General features: G+C 44.1%; 3 protein-coding genes across 4 annotated transcripts; 1 reads left to right on the top strand and 2 right to left on the bottom strand.

Moving 5' to 3' along the window:
- Positions 1–983: 983 nt before the first annotated feature.
- LOC115147395 (glycerophosphodiester phosphodiesterase 1-like) lies at positions 984–8,568 on the bottom strand. Of its 2 annotated transcripts, XR_003866323.1 has the most exons (7): positions 7,811–8,568; positions 7,432–7,607; positions 7,120–7,225; positions 6,299–6,391; positions 5,825–6,036; positions 1,640–1,842; positions 984–1,587 (listed from the first exon to the last, which is right to left on the bottom strand). XR_003866323.1 is itself a non-coding variant. In XM_029689623.1 (6 exons), exons 1-6 carry the CDS (start codon positions 8,075–8,077, stop codon positions 1,695–1,697), a joined length of 1,002 nt encoding a protein of 333 aa, XP_029545483.1. In that variant the 5' UTR covers positions 8,078–8,568; the 3' UTR covers positions 984–1,694. The 2 variants fall into 2 exon arrangements, 1 of the variants encoding a protein (XP_029545483.1); XM_029689623.1 differs by having other exon boundaries at positions 984–1,842.
- A 32-nt stretch (positions 8,569–8,600) lies between these two features.
- On the top strand, positions 8,601–10,026 carry LOC115147394 (transmembrane protein 186-like). The gene is made up of 2 exons (XM_029689622.1): positions 8,601–8,700; positions 8,999–10,026. The coding sequence occupies exons 1-2, from the start codon at positions 8,698–8,700 to the stop codon at positions 9,731–9,733; spliced, it is 738 nt and encodes a 245-aa protein (XP_029545482.1). The 5' UTR covers positions 8,601–8,697; the 3' UTR covers positions 9,734–10,026.
- A 57-nt stretch (positions 10,027–10,083) lies between these two features.
- On the bottom strand, positions 10,084–16,983 carry LOC115147392 (4-aminobutyrate aminotransferase, mitochondrial-like). Its single transcript, XM_029689621.1, has 16 exons — positions 16,945–16,983; positions 16,667–16,751; positions 15,428–15,522; positions 14,951–14,980; positions 14,563–14,680; positions 14,384–14,433; positions 14,218–14,298; positions 13,871–13,963; positions 13,714–13,776; positions 13,555–13,618; positions 13,230–13,378; positions 12,846–12,983; positions 12,329–12,496; positions 12,036–12,182; positions 11,770–11,881; positions 10,084–10,680 (listed from the first exon to the last, which is right to left on the bottom strand). The coding sequence occupies exons 2-16, from the start codon at positions 16,734–16,736 to the stop codon at positions 10,559–10,561; spliced, it is 1,500 nt and encodes a 499-aa protein (XP_029545481.1). The 5' UTR covers positions 16,737–16,751; positions 16,945–16,983; the 3' UTR covers positions 10,084–10,558.
- Between the last annotated feature and the right edge of the window lie 221 nt (positions 16,984–17,204).

Here is a 17,204-nt window from a genome sequence, read left to right as displayed (position 1 = left end):
GCCTCCTATCATCAAGGACCTCAGCCACCCGAGCCAGGGCCTGTTCACCCCCCTACCTTCTAGAAGGCGGAGACACTACAGGCGCCTCAAAGCTGTGACCAAGAGATTGAAACCACTCGCCGGCCTCCGCACAGTACCCTGCCCTGAACTTTACTCACTGTTACTAGCCGGGCTACCACAGTACCCTGCCCTGAACTTTACTCACTGTTACTAGCCGGGCTACCACAGTACCCTGCCCTGAACTTTACTCACTGTTACTAGCCGGGCTACCACAGTACCCTGCCCTGAACTTTACTCACTGTTACTAGCCGGGCTACCACAGTACCCTGCCCTGAACTTTACTCACTGTTACTAGCCGGGCTACCACAGTACCCTGCCCTGAACTTTACTCACTGTTACTAGCCGGGCTACCACAGTACCCTGCCCTGAACTTTACTCACTGTTACTAGCCGGGCTACCACAGTACCCTGCCCTGAACTTTACTCACTGTTACTAGCCGGGCTACCACAGTACCCTGCCCTGAACTTTACTCACTGTTACTAGCCGGGCTACCACAGTACCCTGCCCTGAACTTTACTCACTGTTACTAGCCGGGCTACCACAGTACCCTGCCATGAACTTTACTCACTGTTACTAGCCGGGCTACCACAGTACCCTGCCCTGAACTTTACTCACTGTTACAAGCCGGGCTACCACAGTACCCTGCCCTGAACTTTACTCACTGTTACTAGCCGGGCTACCACAGTACCCTGCCCTGAACTTTACTCACTGTTACTAGCCGGATACCACCAGGTACTCAACCCTGCACCTTAGAGACTGCTGACCTATGTCCATAGTCACTGAACACTGGTAGTAGCCTGGGCTTCAGACTTTGCTTATGTTGTTTTAAGAGGTGAGGGGAAAGCCTTTGGCAGAGGGTTGAAACAACATGGTAGACACTGCATACAGACAGAGAGAGAGAGAGAGAGAAGCTGAACAAATATACTTCATCCATACTATCCTTGTTTATTTTTCCATTCCTATAAGATTATTTCACTCGAGTTAATGCATCTTATTAGGTTAGTATTTCATTGGAAGGCTGGTTGGATTCCCACAGACTTTCTTGTTTCAGTTAGACTATCCCATAAAAGCACATTATTGCACTGTGTGAGAATGAAGTGTTCATATTTCCACAGATCCTTGACACTTGGAATGGTCGTGGATTCAAAATGACATATGTACGAGCTGTGGTCCCGTGCGGCTCAGTTGGTAGAGCATGGCAGCTTGCAGCACCAGGGTTGTGGGTTCAATTCCCACAGGGGACTATTATGAAAATGTATGCACTCATTAGTGTAAATCTCTCTAGATAAGAGCGTCTGCTAAATGACTAAAATGTAACTGTGCAGTAGGTACACTCCTGAGTTGGTTATTACAGTACATAGGTGAACATGGAGACATGTTGTTCACTAAATGAAGTCTCCCTGTAATTTCAAGGCTATTGTATTGTACTGAATATTTGTATCATGTGTCTCGGGCATACAATACACAGTAAGTTAAGTAACACAGGGTTAAACTGTATGTGTCCAATATGGGATTTTAACTCACTTCAGTGTGTGTGTGTGTGTGTGTGTGTGTGTGTGTGTGTGTGTGTGTGTGTGTGTGTGTGTGTGTGTGTGTGTGTGTGTGTGTGTGTGTGTGATGTCCATCCACTGTGTTCAGTAGTGAGGATCACAGTCCTCCAGTAGGCTGTCAGTGATGTAGTTGACGTTGAGTATCTCCTGGTAGTATTGTTTCTCCTCAGCTGTGTTGACTGTCCAGCCCACCACCTCAACCCCTCTCTGGGCCCAGTACTGGACATAGTCCCTGGGGGTGGAAGAGAGAGTCAATAAGGAATCAATGGCCAATCAAATCAATACATGTTATGTGAAATGTAAATGAGATGTTGTGTAATAAAGGGAGACTTAGTGATTTTAGCCCTTTTATCTACTACCCAAAAGTCAGATGACCTCATGCAGTGGAGGCTGCTGAGGGGAGGACGGCAACATCATAATGGCTGGAACTGAGCGAATGTAATGACATCAAACACATGGAAACAACGTGCTTGATGTTGTTGATACCTTTCCACTCCAGCCATTACCACGTGCCCATCCTCCACTATTATGGTGCCGCCACCACCCCCAAAATGAACTCACGGATACCACTTCTATGTCTCTGTGTCCAGTATGAAGGAAGTTAGAGGTAGTTTCGTGAGCCAATGCTAACTAGCGTTACCCATAGACCTCCAGTCATTGCGCTATCTGCTAGCATGCTAGATAAAATCCCAAAGTATCCCTATAACAGTGGTTATTGAGGGTGTGTACACTTCAAACAGCTAACGATGTGGGTAACCGTTGTGGCGTGTAGTAACAACAAAGCAGCAGTACATAAGGGCTAGAGCAGCAAATATTTCCTTTCATCAGAGGATACATCGCTCCTTCAAGCGGAATCATGTCATTATATAGAGGTCTAAAGTAGTGCACTATATAGGGAATGGACATAACCCCCTCAGGAGGTTGAAAAGATTACGGCTGCACCATTGAGAGCATCTTGACTTGTTGCACCACTGCTTGGTATGGCAACTGCACCGCCCTCGAAGGCGCGACAGAGGTTGGTGTGGACAGCCCAGTGCATCACTGGGGCCGAGCTCCCTGCCATCCAGGACCTCTATATCAGGCAGTGTGAAAGGAAGGCCTCGTCAATTATCTTGAAAAAACGTATACTTAAAAACTGGAAATCAACCAATCCTCTGTCGTTAACACAATGGAAAGGTTAAATGCTTTATTATCGCAATGTTAAAAGTATGTGGTGGACAGAGAGAAACAAAATGGTTCAGTTTGAGGTCATGTGGCGGAGAGCGATGCGGGCGCTGGAGATGGGTGTGTGAGCAGGTAGGTCTCGGCAGGCGTGATGTAGTTGTTGTTTGTATGTGTATGTTTTATATTGTAAAGAAAAAAAAAGGTACAAAAACAATAAAGACCCTGAAAATCATTAAAGACTCCGGCCATCCAAGCCATAGACTATTTTCTCTGCTGCCGCATGGCAAGAGGTACCGGTGCAACAAGTCTGACACCAACAGGCTCCTGAACAGCTTCTATCCCTAAGCCATACGACTGCTAAATACCTAACAAATGGCTACACAGATGATCTGAGTCGCCTCTTGAATGTTTATATTTTTTGCACTGTCTTTATGCACACTCACAGGACTCAACACACTCACAGGACTCAACACACTCACTCACACTCATTTATATTGACTTTACGCATACATACAATCATCATATACTCTGCTGCTACTCTGTTTATCATATATTCTGATGCCTAGTCACCTTACCACTATACATATCTACCTATATAGATCCAGTATCCCTGTACATTATAATATGGTACTGACCCTGTATATAGTATGTTTACTCCATACATATCTACCTCTATAGATCCAGTATCCCTGTACATTATAATATGGTACTGACCCTGTATATAGTATGTTTACCCCTATACATATCTACCTCTATAGATCCAGTATCCCTGTACATTATAATATGGTACTGACCCTGTATATAGTATGTTTACCCCTATACATATCTACCTCTATAGATCCAGTATCCCTGTACATTATTATATGGTACTGGAACTGACCCTGTATATAGTATGTTTACCCCTATACATATCTACCTCTATAGATCCAGTATCCCTGTACATTATAATATGGTACTGACCCTGTATATAGTATGTTTACCCCTATACATATCTACTTCTATAGATCCAGTATCCCTGTACATTATAATATGGTACTGACCCTGTATATAGTATGTTTACCCCTATACATATCTACTTCTATAGATCCAGTATCCCTGTACATTATAATATGGTACTGACCCTGTATATAGTATGTTTACCCCTATACATATCTACCTCTATAGATCCAGTATCCCTGTACATTGTAATTACGGTATTGGAACTAACCATATATACAGTTGAAGTCGGAATTTTACATACACTTAAGTTGGAGTCATTAAAAGTAATTTTTCAACCCCTCCACAAATTTCTTGTTAACAAACTATAGTTTTGGCAAGTCGGTTAGGACATCTACTTTGTGCATGACAAGTAATCTTTCCAACAATTGTTTACAGACAGATTATTTCACTGTATCACAATTCCAGTGGGTCAGGAGTTTACATACACTAAGTTGACTGTGCCTTTAAACAGCTTGGAAAATTCAAGAAAATTATGTCATGGCTTTAGAAGCTGATAGGCTAATTGACATCATTTGAGTCAATTGGAGGTGTACCTGTGGATGTATTTCAAGGCCTACCTTCAAACTCAGTGCCTCTTTGCTTGTCATCATGGGAAAATCAAATGAAATCAGCCAAGACCTCAGAAAAACATTTGTAAACCTCCACAAGTCTGGTTCATCCTTGGGAGCAATTTCCAAACGCCTGAAGGTACCATGTTCATCTCTATAAACAATAGTACCCAAGTATAAACACCATGGGACCACGCAGCCGCCATACCGCTCAGGAAGGAGACGCGTTCTGTCTCCTAGAGATGAACGTACTTTGGGGTGAAAAGTGCAAATCAACCCCAGAACAACAGCAAAGGACCTTGTGAAGATGCTGGAGGAAACGGGTACAAAAGTATCCATATCCACAGTAAAACGAATCCTATATCGACATAACCTGAAAGGCCGCTCAGCAAGGAAGAAGCCACTGCTCCCAAACTGACATAAAAAAGCCAGACTACGGTTTGCAACTGCACATGGGGACAAAGATCGTACTTCTTGGAGAAATGTCCTCTGGTCTGATGAAACAAAAATAGAACTGTTTGGCCATAATGACCATCGTTATGTTTGGAGGAAAAAGGGGGAGGCTTGTAAGACGAAGAACACCATCCCAACCGTGAAGCACGGGGGTGGCAGCATCATGTTGTGGGGGTGCTTTGCTGCAGGAGGGACGGGTGCACTTCACAAAATAGATGGCATCATGAGGTAGGATAATTATGTGGATATATTGAAGCAACATCTCAAGACATCAGTCAGGAAGTTAAAGCTTGGTCGCAAATGGGTCTTCCAAATTGACAATGACCCCAAGCATACTTCCAAAGTTGTTACAAAATGGCTTAAGGACAACAAAGTCAAGGTGTTGGAGCGGCCATCACAAAGCCCTGACCTCAATCCCATAGAAAATTTGTGGCAGAACTGAAAAAGCGTGTGCGAGCAAGGAGGCCTACAAACCTGACTCCGTTACACCAGCTCTGTCAGGAGGAATGGGCCAAAATTCACCCAACTTATTGTGGGAAGCTTGTGGAAGGCTACCCGAATCATTTGACCCAAGTTAAACAATTTAAAGGCAATACTACCAAATACTAATTGAGTGTATGTAAACTTCTGACCCACTGGGAATGTGATGAAAGAAATAAAAGCTGAAATAAATCATTCTCTTTACTATTATTCTGACATTTCACATTCTTAAAATAAAGTGGTGATCCTAACTGACCTAAGACAGGGAATTTTTACTAAGATTAAATGTCAGGAATTGTGAAAAACTGAGTTTAAATGTATTAGGCTAAGGTGTATGTAAACTTCCGACTTCAACTGTAGCTTACTTACGTTCTCGTGATCTTCTTACATTTCTTGTGTGTTTTTGTTCTACCTTCATTTATTTTATAGTACTACATTGATATTGATAACTGCATTGTTGGGATAACAGCTTTTCACTGTCCTTCTGCACGTGACATTAAAACTTAATGTAGTGCACAAAATAGGGAATAGGGTGCCATTTTGGACTCTAAATAGACAGCGGTGACTCACAGTGATATGAAGTTCTTCTGCACCAGGAAGGCAGAGACGCCACAGAGGTTCCAGAGCAGGTGGTGGTGGGCCCAGTCCAGTATCACGTCTAGCACCTGCATCCAGTGGTGTTTCCAATGCGACGAGAAGCGTGGCGTGCCGTCACCATACCGACTAAGGCTCCATGGCCGGTGGGTCAGCGCCGTCACCACTTCCGGGTCAGCCTGACGCATCTGGGATCAGGGGTTAGATGGCAATGGAGAGAAAGAGAGAAGGGATTTTACTACAAGTTTATCAGGTCAAATCTTTCAAATGTCTATCTGTAATCTAATGTTCTTCCCATAGCGAAGCTGAAATTAAAATGGCTGCCATTTCATGGAAACTTAAATCCATTGTTAGTCCTCTCATACAGAGAGATAGACACATCTAACCCAGTAGCCATATAGACAGACAGCCCACTACTCTCCTCTTGCCAACCTAACAGTCCACAGTTACCCTGTAGATGACTTTGGGCTCAAAGGAACAGACGATGCTGGTGTTGTAAAGCACAGGGTGTTTCTGATACATCTCCTTTAAGGCTGCCGCTGCCTGGGAGAGGAGAGGAGAAGAACAGAACATGAAAAAGTAATTAATACACTTTCTGTTTGTTTGTAGAGTCTGGGTGTATATGTGTACCCCTCAGACCCACTGGTGAGCCAGCAACTGTTGGGGGTCAGTTAGATCAGTGTTTCCCAGACTGTGGGGCGTGCGAAGGGGTAGGCAGAGGGGCTGCAGAGTCGTCGCCTACCCCCCCAAAAGGAACTCAGTCGGGCCTTAAACTTCCTCTTGAATGTTGCAATAGTTGAATGCACGAGGTGCAATTTCGAAAATTGGGTTGGGCATCATCAGTTCCTCTTGTCATGTTAGTCATTGCAGACCTTAGAGAGATAGTTATAACTTGTCAGAATTGTCTTATTGTATGAGTCACTCAGATATGATATGAACACACAATGTGAAGAATTGTGGGATATTTGCTTTAAAACAGCAAAAGATGTTCCCCCACTGATGGAAGAGGGGCCAGAGTGGAACAGTTTGGGAACCACTGATTAGATGACTGCTCTCAATTCTTAGTTTCCTGAACTGAAGTGGACCACTGACCAAAACAACAGACTTTCAACGGGCCTAGCTGGTCCATGACTGGTCTAAAAGTGTACTGTTAAACAGCAAACAACAGAATTATCAAGCTTAGGCTTAAGAAGAAGACAAAGAAGTACTCAGTAGTGTGAAACTGTGTATATTCACACAAATCTTTATCTGAGGCTCCCGATTGGCTGTACCTCATCTGGGTGACCTTTGACATCAAAGTAGATGGTGAGCTGCAGTTTGATGCATTCCTCCACAGCCTCCTGCAGAGTGGGGACCTTCTCTCCCTGGAACTTGTCACTGTAGGAGCCACATAACATATACCGTGCCATCATTGGTCCTGTCCCAGCTAACTAATAAGCACAGAACTCAATTTAAACCATGATGAGTTATTTATTTGAATATGTGTTTTAGTGTTGGGAACAAAAACGTGCACACACTGCGACCTCCAGGACCGGAGCTGTCCTACAGTTTCACTCCATCTCTCTCTTCCTCTTTCCTCTCACCTGAGTCGGTGCTTAGCGGCTGCGTCCAGTTTACTCAGCTCAGAGAAGCTTAGCTGTGTGAGGGGTCCCGACCCGTTGGTGGTTCGGTCTACAGTCTCATCATGCATCAGAACAGGGACTCCATCTGATGTGAACTCCAAGTCCAGCTCTACGCCGGTCGCCCCGTTCTTATGGGCCTAGAGATGCAGAGAGAGGGAGATGAGACGAGGTTAGAAAAGGAGATGGTATGAAGTGAAGCAAGGTGGTGCTTTCTTGACCGGATCGCCATAATCACCTGGAGACTATGTAAGGGTAGAGCGAGCGAGAGAGAATGCTGTGGCTTTCAAGAACCACGAATCCTTGTTGAACAAATACTTCTCTCCTCGACTTCCTGACTCACCTCCCGGATGGCAGCCATGGTATTCTCCGGCGCATCATGCCCTCCACCCCGGTGAGCGACTAGGGACACCCCACCCGAAGCAGCGTTCTTAGCGGGCCGAAGCACCTGTCTCGCGTGGCTGGTCGGGACTTGGGGAAAACGGAACATGATCAGAAAGGCATAGAGGCAGGCGGTGAGGGCGATGGACCATATCGTGCTACGTGTTCCGAGGAGAACGAACGCGAACACCACAGATAATAGGGCGATTTCGTCTCCGAGTTGCAGCATTTTTGCGCCGAGTCCATACGGTCACTGACTCACAATTCTGCGGTGTAGACTGTCCAACACACTTCTGCTATGCTGTTGGACAGACATCAGTGCATTAACACTGTCACAAAGTTACCAGTTCTTAATAGGCCAATGAGGTTGGAAAGATGTCTCAATAGTGTTCCAGTTGGCTGCAAGCAGTGACACTTCTTTGGAAGATCGGAACTCAGGACTCCACCGAAGATTGTCTTGACATGCCTTCTTCAGTCTATGCAGAAGCAAGACACAAAATAATTCAGTGGCTACATTTGAAATCGTTAGCGTAGTTTCACAACATCCTATTCACATGATCAAACAGCAACATTGTTGCCTCATGACTGTCATATTGGATCTCCCACTTTCCGTTTTAATAGGTTTGTGGAACCTAAAGTTTAAATAAAATGTAAAAGACTTGCGCAATAAATATCCTGCTTTTCAAAAATAATTATTGTTCACAAGAGGGCGGAATTGCTCTTGGAACATTGCGTAAATTACTTCCTGTGCCAAAGTGCAAGGTCTGACCTAGCCATCTGGCTAACAGCGTGAATGATACCTTCCTGAGATGTTTTCTCACATATTTTGCAAGACAGAAGCCAGCTAACATGGTTGGTAAATTAGTTATTTCTTATTGTCGTTTGACTCAATATTAGACTATCAGTTGTATAGCCATTAATATAGAATAGAGTAAAACAGAATACCGTTAGAATAAATTGGATGAATGAGGATGCAGCAACATAATTGGTTCTCTGTTGTATGGCTTCTTGCTCTCTAAACAGCTTGTAGTTTTAAACAAAAACAAAGTATTTTTGTATTTCTCATGTCTCCATCTGTTGCCCTCTGCCCCTCTCCTGCTATCTCTACCCTATTTCTCTCCCCTACCCTCTCTCTGTCTCTATCCCACAGCATAGGTCTACAACACTCTTCCCTCGGCTGTCCTTCCATGTGCTGGCCCACTGCAGAGGATACGTGTTGAGAGGCAGCTCAAGGTCGCTAATCTGTGGCCCACAACCCCATGTAGTCAGCCGACTGGGCCCAAGATGGACGCCTAGTATCCAACACAGCTACCCAGTAACCCCATCCCCCCACGTCACTGCTCTCGCCAAATACTCTGACTTATCCACCCAAAAATACAACCTCATCTACTCCTTACCTCACATCAAACTCCTGAGAGCGGTCTCCCGACTCAAACTGCTCCAAACCGGAATCACCATGCTCTTACTCCCGCCCGTCTACTACATGTATTCCCAAGGAGATGCTTCGTACCTGCTGGTTAGCTACAGCACGGGGATAGCGGCGTTCGCCGCCGCCATGCTCTACTCGGCCAGTCACTACCTGAGACGCGTCGTCGGGATGATGTACCTGGATGAGTCCCAGACGACGCTGAAAGTGTCTCACCTGACGTTCTGGGGAAGCAGGAAGGACGTGTATCTGCCCGTGACGGACGTTATGACTCTGGGGGACACCGGGGACTCCATAGGGGAGACTATATTGAGGTTGAAGCGATATAGTAGTTCTGAGACGCTGTACTTCTCGACTAGACTGGGACGTGTGGTGGATAGGCAGGCCTTTGAGAAAGTGTTTGGGACTTTGATTTTATGTTTTTATAGGGCTTTTCAGAGTCAAACCAAGCTGTACTGAGCCGAACAGAGCCCAGCCAAGCATCCACTATAGTTCCTGGAACTGTGATGAAAAGATCTGAGCCAGCAGTTGGGTTCGGGTCGACACAGTGATGTGAAAAGGGTATTTTATGTTGTGAGCATTTGAAATGTTGTATATTCTGCAGCTAAAGAGATGCCTACCTACATATACTGGTCTGTTCTGCCACATTTCTTGACTACTGTGTGCGACCAAAAGAAACCGTGACATTTGTGTTGGACAGCTGCACACACTCACAGCCTTCAATAAATACACCCTGATTATTTAAGCAAAAATATTTTTTATTTTAAGGTACAGTACACAAAACACTATACAGAAAATGTCTACATTTATTTGACCTTTAGAAAGTCCATTGCAATCAATCAGCTCACAGTCAATTATGGAAATAATTTTCTTAAAGCGTTGGAGTGAAATAATGTACAGTAATATACAGGAGTGTATACCCTGATGGTCGTCGATTAAGATCTTGAAGAACCATCTGCCCTTAATGGCCATATACCCTTAATCTTCACCCAGGACAGCCAGAAGAGGACTTGCCACCCCTCAGAGCCTGGTTCCTCTCTAGGTTTCCTCCTAGGTTCCTGCCTTTCTAGGGAGTTTTTCCTAGCCACCGTGCTATTACATCTGCATTGCTTGCTCTTTGGAGTTTTAGGCTGGATTTCTGTGAAAGCACTTTGTGACAACTGCCGATGTAAAAAGGGCTTTGTAAATACATTTGATTGATTGGAGGAGTGTCGACCTCTTTACTGCAGATTGACAGTGTATGGGTCTGTTTGAGCAGGGCCACATTGGATTCCTGTGTAGACTCTACTTGAGCTCAGCGATAGCATCATTAAAGATATCCAGGAAGAGATGAGCATGGTGTTCCGTGAACACCAGAGCTGGTCGGAACCGGATAGACTGGGTTCCACAGCCCCCTAGAACCACACCTGGAACAAGAAAACAACAACATAAATAGTATTCATTCTTTACTAACGAGCCAACGATTCACTTGATAGTACCTTATAGATACTAAGCTAGTAAATATTATGCTGGATATTGTCCTGCATGCCCTTGAATAATTTGATAATCTTGCTAAATTGATAGTCTTATTCTTTTAGGTTATTCATCACATCCTACATGCTAAGAGTCTTACCCTTATTCCTGGCCTGGAGGACACATCACATCCTACATGCTAAGAGTCTTACCCTTATTCCTAGCCTAGAGGACTCATCACATCCCACATGCTAAGAGTCTTACCCTTATTCCTGGCCTAGAGGATTCATCACATCCCACATGCTAAGAGTCTTACCCTTATTCCTGGCCTAGAGGATTCATCACATCCCACATGCTAAGTGTCTTACCCTTATTCCTGGCCTGGAGGATTCATCACATCCTACATGCTAAGAGTCTTACTCTTATTCCTGGCCTAGAGGACTCATCACATCCTACATGCTAAGAGTCTTACCCTTATTCCTGGCCTAGAGGACTCATCACATCCCACATGCTAAGAGTCTTACCCTTATTCCTGGCCTAGAGGACTCATCACATCCCACATGCTAAGAGTCTTACCCTTATTCCTGGCCTAGAGGATTCATCACATCCTACATGCTAAGTGTCTTACCCTTATTCCTGGCCTGGAGGATTCATCACATCCTACATGCTAAGTGTCTTACTCCTATTCCTGGCCTAGAGGTTTATCACATCCTACATGCTAAGTGTCTTACCCTTATTCCTGGCCTAGAGGACTCATCACATCCCACATGCTAAGAGTCTTACCCTTATTCCTGGCCTAGAGGACTCATCACATCCTACATGCTAAGAGTCTTACTCTTATTCCTGGCCTAGAGGACTCATCACATCCCACATGCTAAGAGTCTTACCCTTATTCCTGGCCTGGAGGACTCATCACATCCTACATGCTAAGAGTCTTACCCTTATTCCTGGCCTGGAGGATTCATCACATCCCACATGCTAAGAGTCTTACCCTTATTCCTGGCCTAGAGGATTCATCACATCCTACATGCTAAGAGTCTTACCCTTATTCCTGGCCTTGAGGATGAGGTTGTTGCGTGTGTCTTCATCCTTAACATCGATGGCACAGAACGTCCCAATGCCCCTCGCTCTACTGAGCAGGTGGGGGTACTTATCCTTGAAGAGAGAGGAGCGGGGTGATGCATGCTATGTCTCACACACACACACTACAAACGACCACTCTCCCTCTACTCACAACCACAGTAAATATCAAACAGTGATCATTCGTCACTCCCCTAACAGTGACTCCTGACCTTTGACCCTAACTCACCTGTAGGTTGTAGAGTCCCTCCAGGATGACCTTGCCTGACCTCTTGGCCTGGTCCAGCAGGTTCTCTGTCTTGATGACCTTTATGACCTCGGTCAGCAACAGGTTCTTAGTGTGGTCTCCAAGCCACGTGTTGAAGATCCTGAACGGCTGGAGAAGAAAATAACAAAGGAGAGGAGAGAAGAAGCAGAGAGGAGAGATGAGAGAAGAGCAGAGAAGAGAAAGAAAAGGAAATAAGGTTAAAAGGTTGATATAAAAGTACCACACATACACCCACACACACATACACACACTACCTTGTCAGGCTGAAAGCTATTTTTCTGGTAGTATCCTCCTGTCAGCATCTTCTTGCTGAAGGAGACGATGTCAGCGGGGTCGTCCAATCCCCAGTGCTCGTGGGCCCAGAATTTCCCCGTAGACCCGCCCCCTGTCTGCACCTCATCCACTAGGAAGGCACAGCCATGCTGACGGACACACAAAGGTCAGTAGGTTGAAATGACTAAAGACCTGTGTAATTAAAATACTGTTTACAGTGTACTTACACAGTAAAGTACTGATTTCTAGATGAGTGTACCTTGATAACTTCATATTATTTACCAATCAATGTATTTAGAGAAGTATTTGATAAAACACACCTTGGTAGGTGGTTTATACCAAGCCTCAATTAAAGGAATTCTACTCAATATCTACTAATTTGATCATTTTCATTAACAATCAAGAGATTCAAATCAAATCAGTTAGATTGTCAGCATGATTCATATCCCTCCAGATGCTCTGTACTCTGTCTATAACCAGTAAGGATCCTTACTCTACCTTCTTGGTGATTCCCCTGAGCTTCCTGTAGAAGTCGAAGGAGGCGTGGTTATCCCCTCCCTCTGCCTGGATTGGCTCGATCACCACCCCCGCCACGTGCCGACCCTTCTGATTCCACTTCACTATCAGGTCCTCCACCTGAGATGGGAGGGATTAAACGAGGGATGAGAGGAATAGAGGCAGGAATGAAGGTCAGGGGGGAGAATGAAAGAAAGGATGGATGAAAAAAGTTGGAAGATGAGTAGGAATGAGGGACGAGTCAAAAGGGATGGATGAAAGTTAGATGGATGAGGGGAATGGATTGATGAGAGGAATAAGGGATGCGAGTCAGTTGGATGCTCAGATTAGGAAGAAGATACTGTATAGAGAGGGAGCGACTCAGACCTCCTCCAGGCAGCGGGCCTCCTCCTGTGCGTTCTCCCTCTCGAACTGGCCCAGAGGGTACCTCAGCTGGGGGAAGGGGGCGATGGGCCAGTCAAAAGATGGCACGTCTAGCTTCTGGATGGCCTTGGTGTGAGTGGTGGCCAGACAGCCTGGGAGAATAGGAGAGCCTTGAGTTCAGACTTGATATTATGTGGCTCTAAAACCCATGTATTGGCATTGCAATGACCTACATCCCAGTTGAAAGTACTTTGTGTACCCACTCAGTACCCTAGTCAGACTGTATCAGCCTAAGTAATTACTATGTAAGTACATATTAAAGTCTTACCCAGAGTTCTTCCGTGAAATCCGCCCATGAAGGACAGAAGAGTCAGGTCAGGGCAGCCAGGAACCTGGAAAAAGAACGAGAACACCAGACTGAGAAACTGCTGGCCCTATATAACAAAATTACAAACCGGAGAGTTGTGAGGGAGCGTGAGTTACCTACCTGGTTGATGACACTAGTTCTTACTTCCTCTGGAGTTGGTTCCGGAGTTCCTCTCATCTTGTTCTAAGATACACATAGAGTAAAAGCCTGCTATATATACAGGCCATATTTAATATAGACTTTATAAATGCGTTACTGTCCATGGTCCTGCCCTTACTCTGTACCAGATGAAGATGGCTTTGTAGGCGTTCTCATTGGAGCAGGATCCACAGGCCATGGTCTGGACCCGGCTGAAGCCCTTGGGTGCCACCTAGTGGACAAAGGGAGGAAGCGCACCAGTCATGTCAGCACTTGAGTTATTTGATTTCATTCCATTTATTCTTGGGTTTGAATCCGTTAAAAAAGTACAAAGTCCAGGGGATAACACAATACAGTATCATAGAACACATATTTCCAATGTTGTCCTCTGTGTCCTGATATGTGTAGAAAATGTATGCATGGTTAGTAATAGTGTTAAACAGGCTGTGATGTTATATTCCGAGGTGTATTTGATATCAAACTTACTGCCATCAGGCCGTTGACAAGCTTCTCAGAGAATTGCTCTGGTGGCATCATCCCAAGAGCTGGTCGGTTGACAAATGTTCCCTGACACAGATTGTAGAAAACAGTTACACATTATCAATGGCAAATCTAATGTTTTTCAATTCTCAACATCAACTTTGATGCTTACCATATTTTTCGGATCCGTCATGACTTTTGTGAGTGCCGGGTGATTGTATCCTGGAAATCACAGAGAGAAAAACTTACATTTGAAGTCTTTGGGTCTTTCAGTGCTTTGACTCATCCTTGTGGTCCAAGAGTTTTTCCTGACCAGGAACAACTCTGGGTCGTATAGAATAGAATACCCACCTATGGGTATGGATGCGATCTGGGTGTAGACATCCAGCATGCGGTTCCCATCCACGTCCACCAGGTAGTTACCTTTACTCTCCTCATAGTCACAGAAGAAGTTCACCTGGACAACACTCTGTAGAGGGGGACAGAGATGTTCAAGAGGGACAGAGATGTTCAAGAGGGACAGAGAAAAGGCTATCTTCACTGGTACCGTTACACATGACTCATCGTACAAATCTGATATGATATAACTTGTGGACAGAGGACGTCAAGGAGAATAAGACACTTTTTTCACGATGTGGACATTTCTCTTCACCGCCTCTCTTTTTGTCCTTCAGCAGTGACATGACATTTCATTCATATTATATCATATAAATCTGAGTGTGTTTTGTGTATTTCTTACCTGAATCGCCTCCAGTTGTTGTGCTAGGATCTGTGGAGAACAACAGTAGAGATGAACAGATACTACCAGTACTTAAGAAACAAGCATGTCCTGAATTTAAAGTGCTTTGAATGGCTTCTTCTATCATATGTGTAATTGATTGATCCCTGAGAGCTTTGGCCTGGCCAAGATATTTCACAAACATTCATAGACCGTTTTAAATTGTTAAAAAATATGTTGTTCCCCTTACCATCCCTGCTACCCAAACTAACAGACAACAATACTGCTAGACAGTTGGCACATTACAGTGAGGGACAGATTTACTAAGCATTTTCACTACTGCATAGTTTGCACTTGTTTTTTTCCATACGAGAATGAAAAACAATCCCATAAAACTGTCTTTTATAGTGTCATTTTTCTTGCCTTAGAAAAAGTGTGATAAACATAGTATGTCTGGTCCTAGGTGTGGGATGGTCGAGAGTTGATCTATTGAATTACCTTAGATCTGGGCCCTGGAACCTCAGTCTTCATACAAGGACCATCAAACTCAACTTCCTCAACTCTTTTAGCTGTTGTTTGTTGATGGCGGTATCCTATGGAAAATGTGAACGAGATTCTATGGGTTATTTGAGTTATGAAGTTTTGTGCCAACGCCAAAAACACATCCAATCAGTGGGAAGTCACAAGACAGTACGGCAAATCACAAATACCTCACGAGGAAGCTAAATATTAATCTGGAAGGAGTGGGATCAAGAGGAGTGCAGAGGTGGGAATTATTTTTTTATTTTTTTTATTTCACCTTTATTTAACCAGGTAGGCAAGTTGAGAACAAGTTAATGATCAACTGTGTTTTCCAGTTGTGTCTGGTTCTGGCAAGTTGAATGGCCATTATGGGTCAAAGACCTGATGCTTATTTGACTGACAGAATGAGCCAGTATGCTACTGCAGGAAATGAATCCTGCAGCAACAGGATAATTCATAGACATTTTTGTAGGGTTTGATGCATTTTTCATAAGCGAAAATCAAGTCTGACATTTTCAAAGTGGAAATTACAAACTTCAGAAGCCTTTTTAAACCTCAAATACACACGTTTAAAATGTCCTGCATTGCAGGAAAGTTCTCCTGCAACAGGGTGATCAAATTAAGATACAACATAATGTAGCGATGCATTCAGAAACTCACAAGACATTCCACAATCTCCTTTCTTCCAATTGTCATTGTGTTCAACTTATTAGTTATTACCATAATGTTGAATATGTACTATCTTTTCTATCAATAGCATGTGAGAATCCAGCATTACCTATCACTAAACAGCAAATTCTCCAGTGTAAAAAAAAAGAAAAAGTGTTAAATCAACACTGAAAGTGTGGAGTCTGTGGACCCATATACATTTTTACATTTTAGTCATTTAGCAGACACTCTTATCCAGAGCGACTTACAGTAGTGAGTGCATACATTTCATACATTTTTTCCCCGTACTGGTCCCCCATGGGAGTCAAACCCACAACCCTGGCGTTGCAAACACATGCTCTACCAACTGAGCCACACAGGAACAGTGTTAAATTAACACACTGCTTCGTGTAAAGCCTTATTGAAATATTTCCCAGAGTGCCTTGCCTTTCGAGTAAATTGTACCACCCATGACTGTATTTGTTAGTGACAGAGACATGGTTGTTGCATTCATCCATTTTGCTAGATCTACTATGGTAAGTCATATACAAGTTTCTCTCCTCTTACCTGAAGCAGACAACCCAAGGCTGGGTCTCAGAGAGGATGCAAGACGGCGGTTTAGAATACTGGAGGCCATGCTCCTCAGCTACCGCTGTAGCAAGAATGAAGAATGCAAAAAAAGGTTGATTTTCATATTTTCTTGACACTCTGCACATAAATACCAATAGAAAAAACTTATATTTTCTAGGTTATCACACATACAGTATACTCTTAAAAATAGAATATTCATATCAAATGATGCTGCTTGACTGCGCAGTAGTTTAAAATGGAACGGAAACACTCACTGTGGAAGTGTGAAAATGTGATGCAGGTGGAACCACAAGACTGTATGCCATCGTCTTTACTCCACAACAGCCTTTTATAGCTCAACCACAGCCATTTAGAGAAGCGGGTGTGGAGGTGGGGGCCAGTGCGGAATCGTCCGGTATACCACACCACTATCATTGACTGGACTGCTCTCCTGGAGACTAAAGGGTCGAGGTCATGACAGCAATAATTGCAGATACCGGATGGATCAAAATAGGTCGGTTTTAGATTAACTTAT

Source organism: Salmo trutta, chromosome 14, assembly GCF_901001165.1.
Source record: "Salmo trutta chromosome 14, fSalTru1.1, whole genome shotgun sequence".
In the NCBI taxonomy this organism is placed as follows: domain Eukaryota; kingdom Metazoa; phylum Chordata; class Actinopteri; order Salmoniformes; family Salmonidae; genus Salmo; species Salmo trutta.
This window is presented reverse-complemented; position numbering and strand designations above follow the sequence as displayed.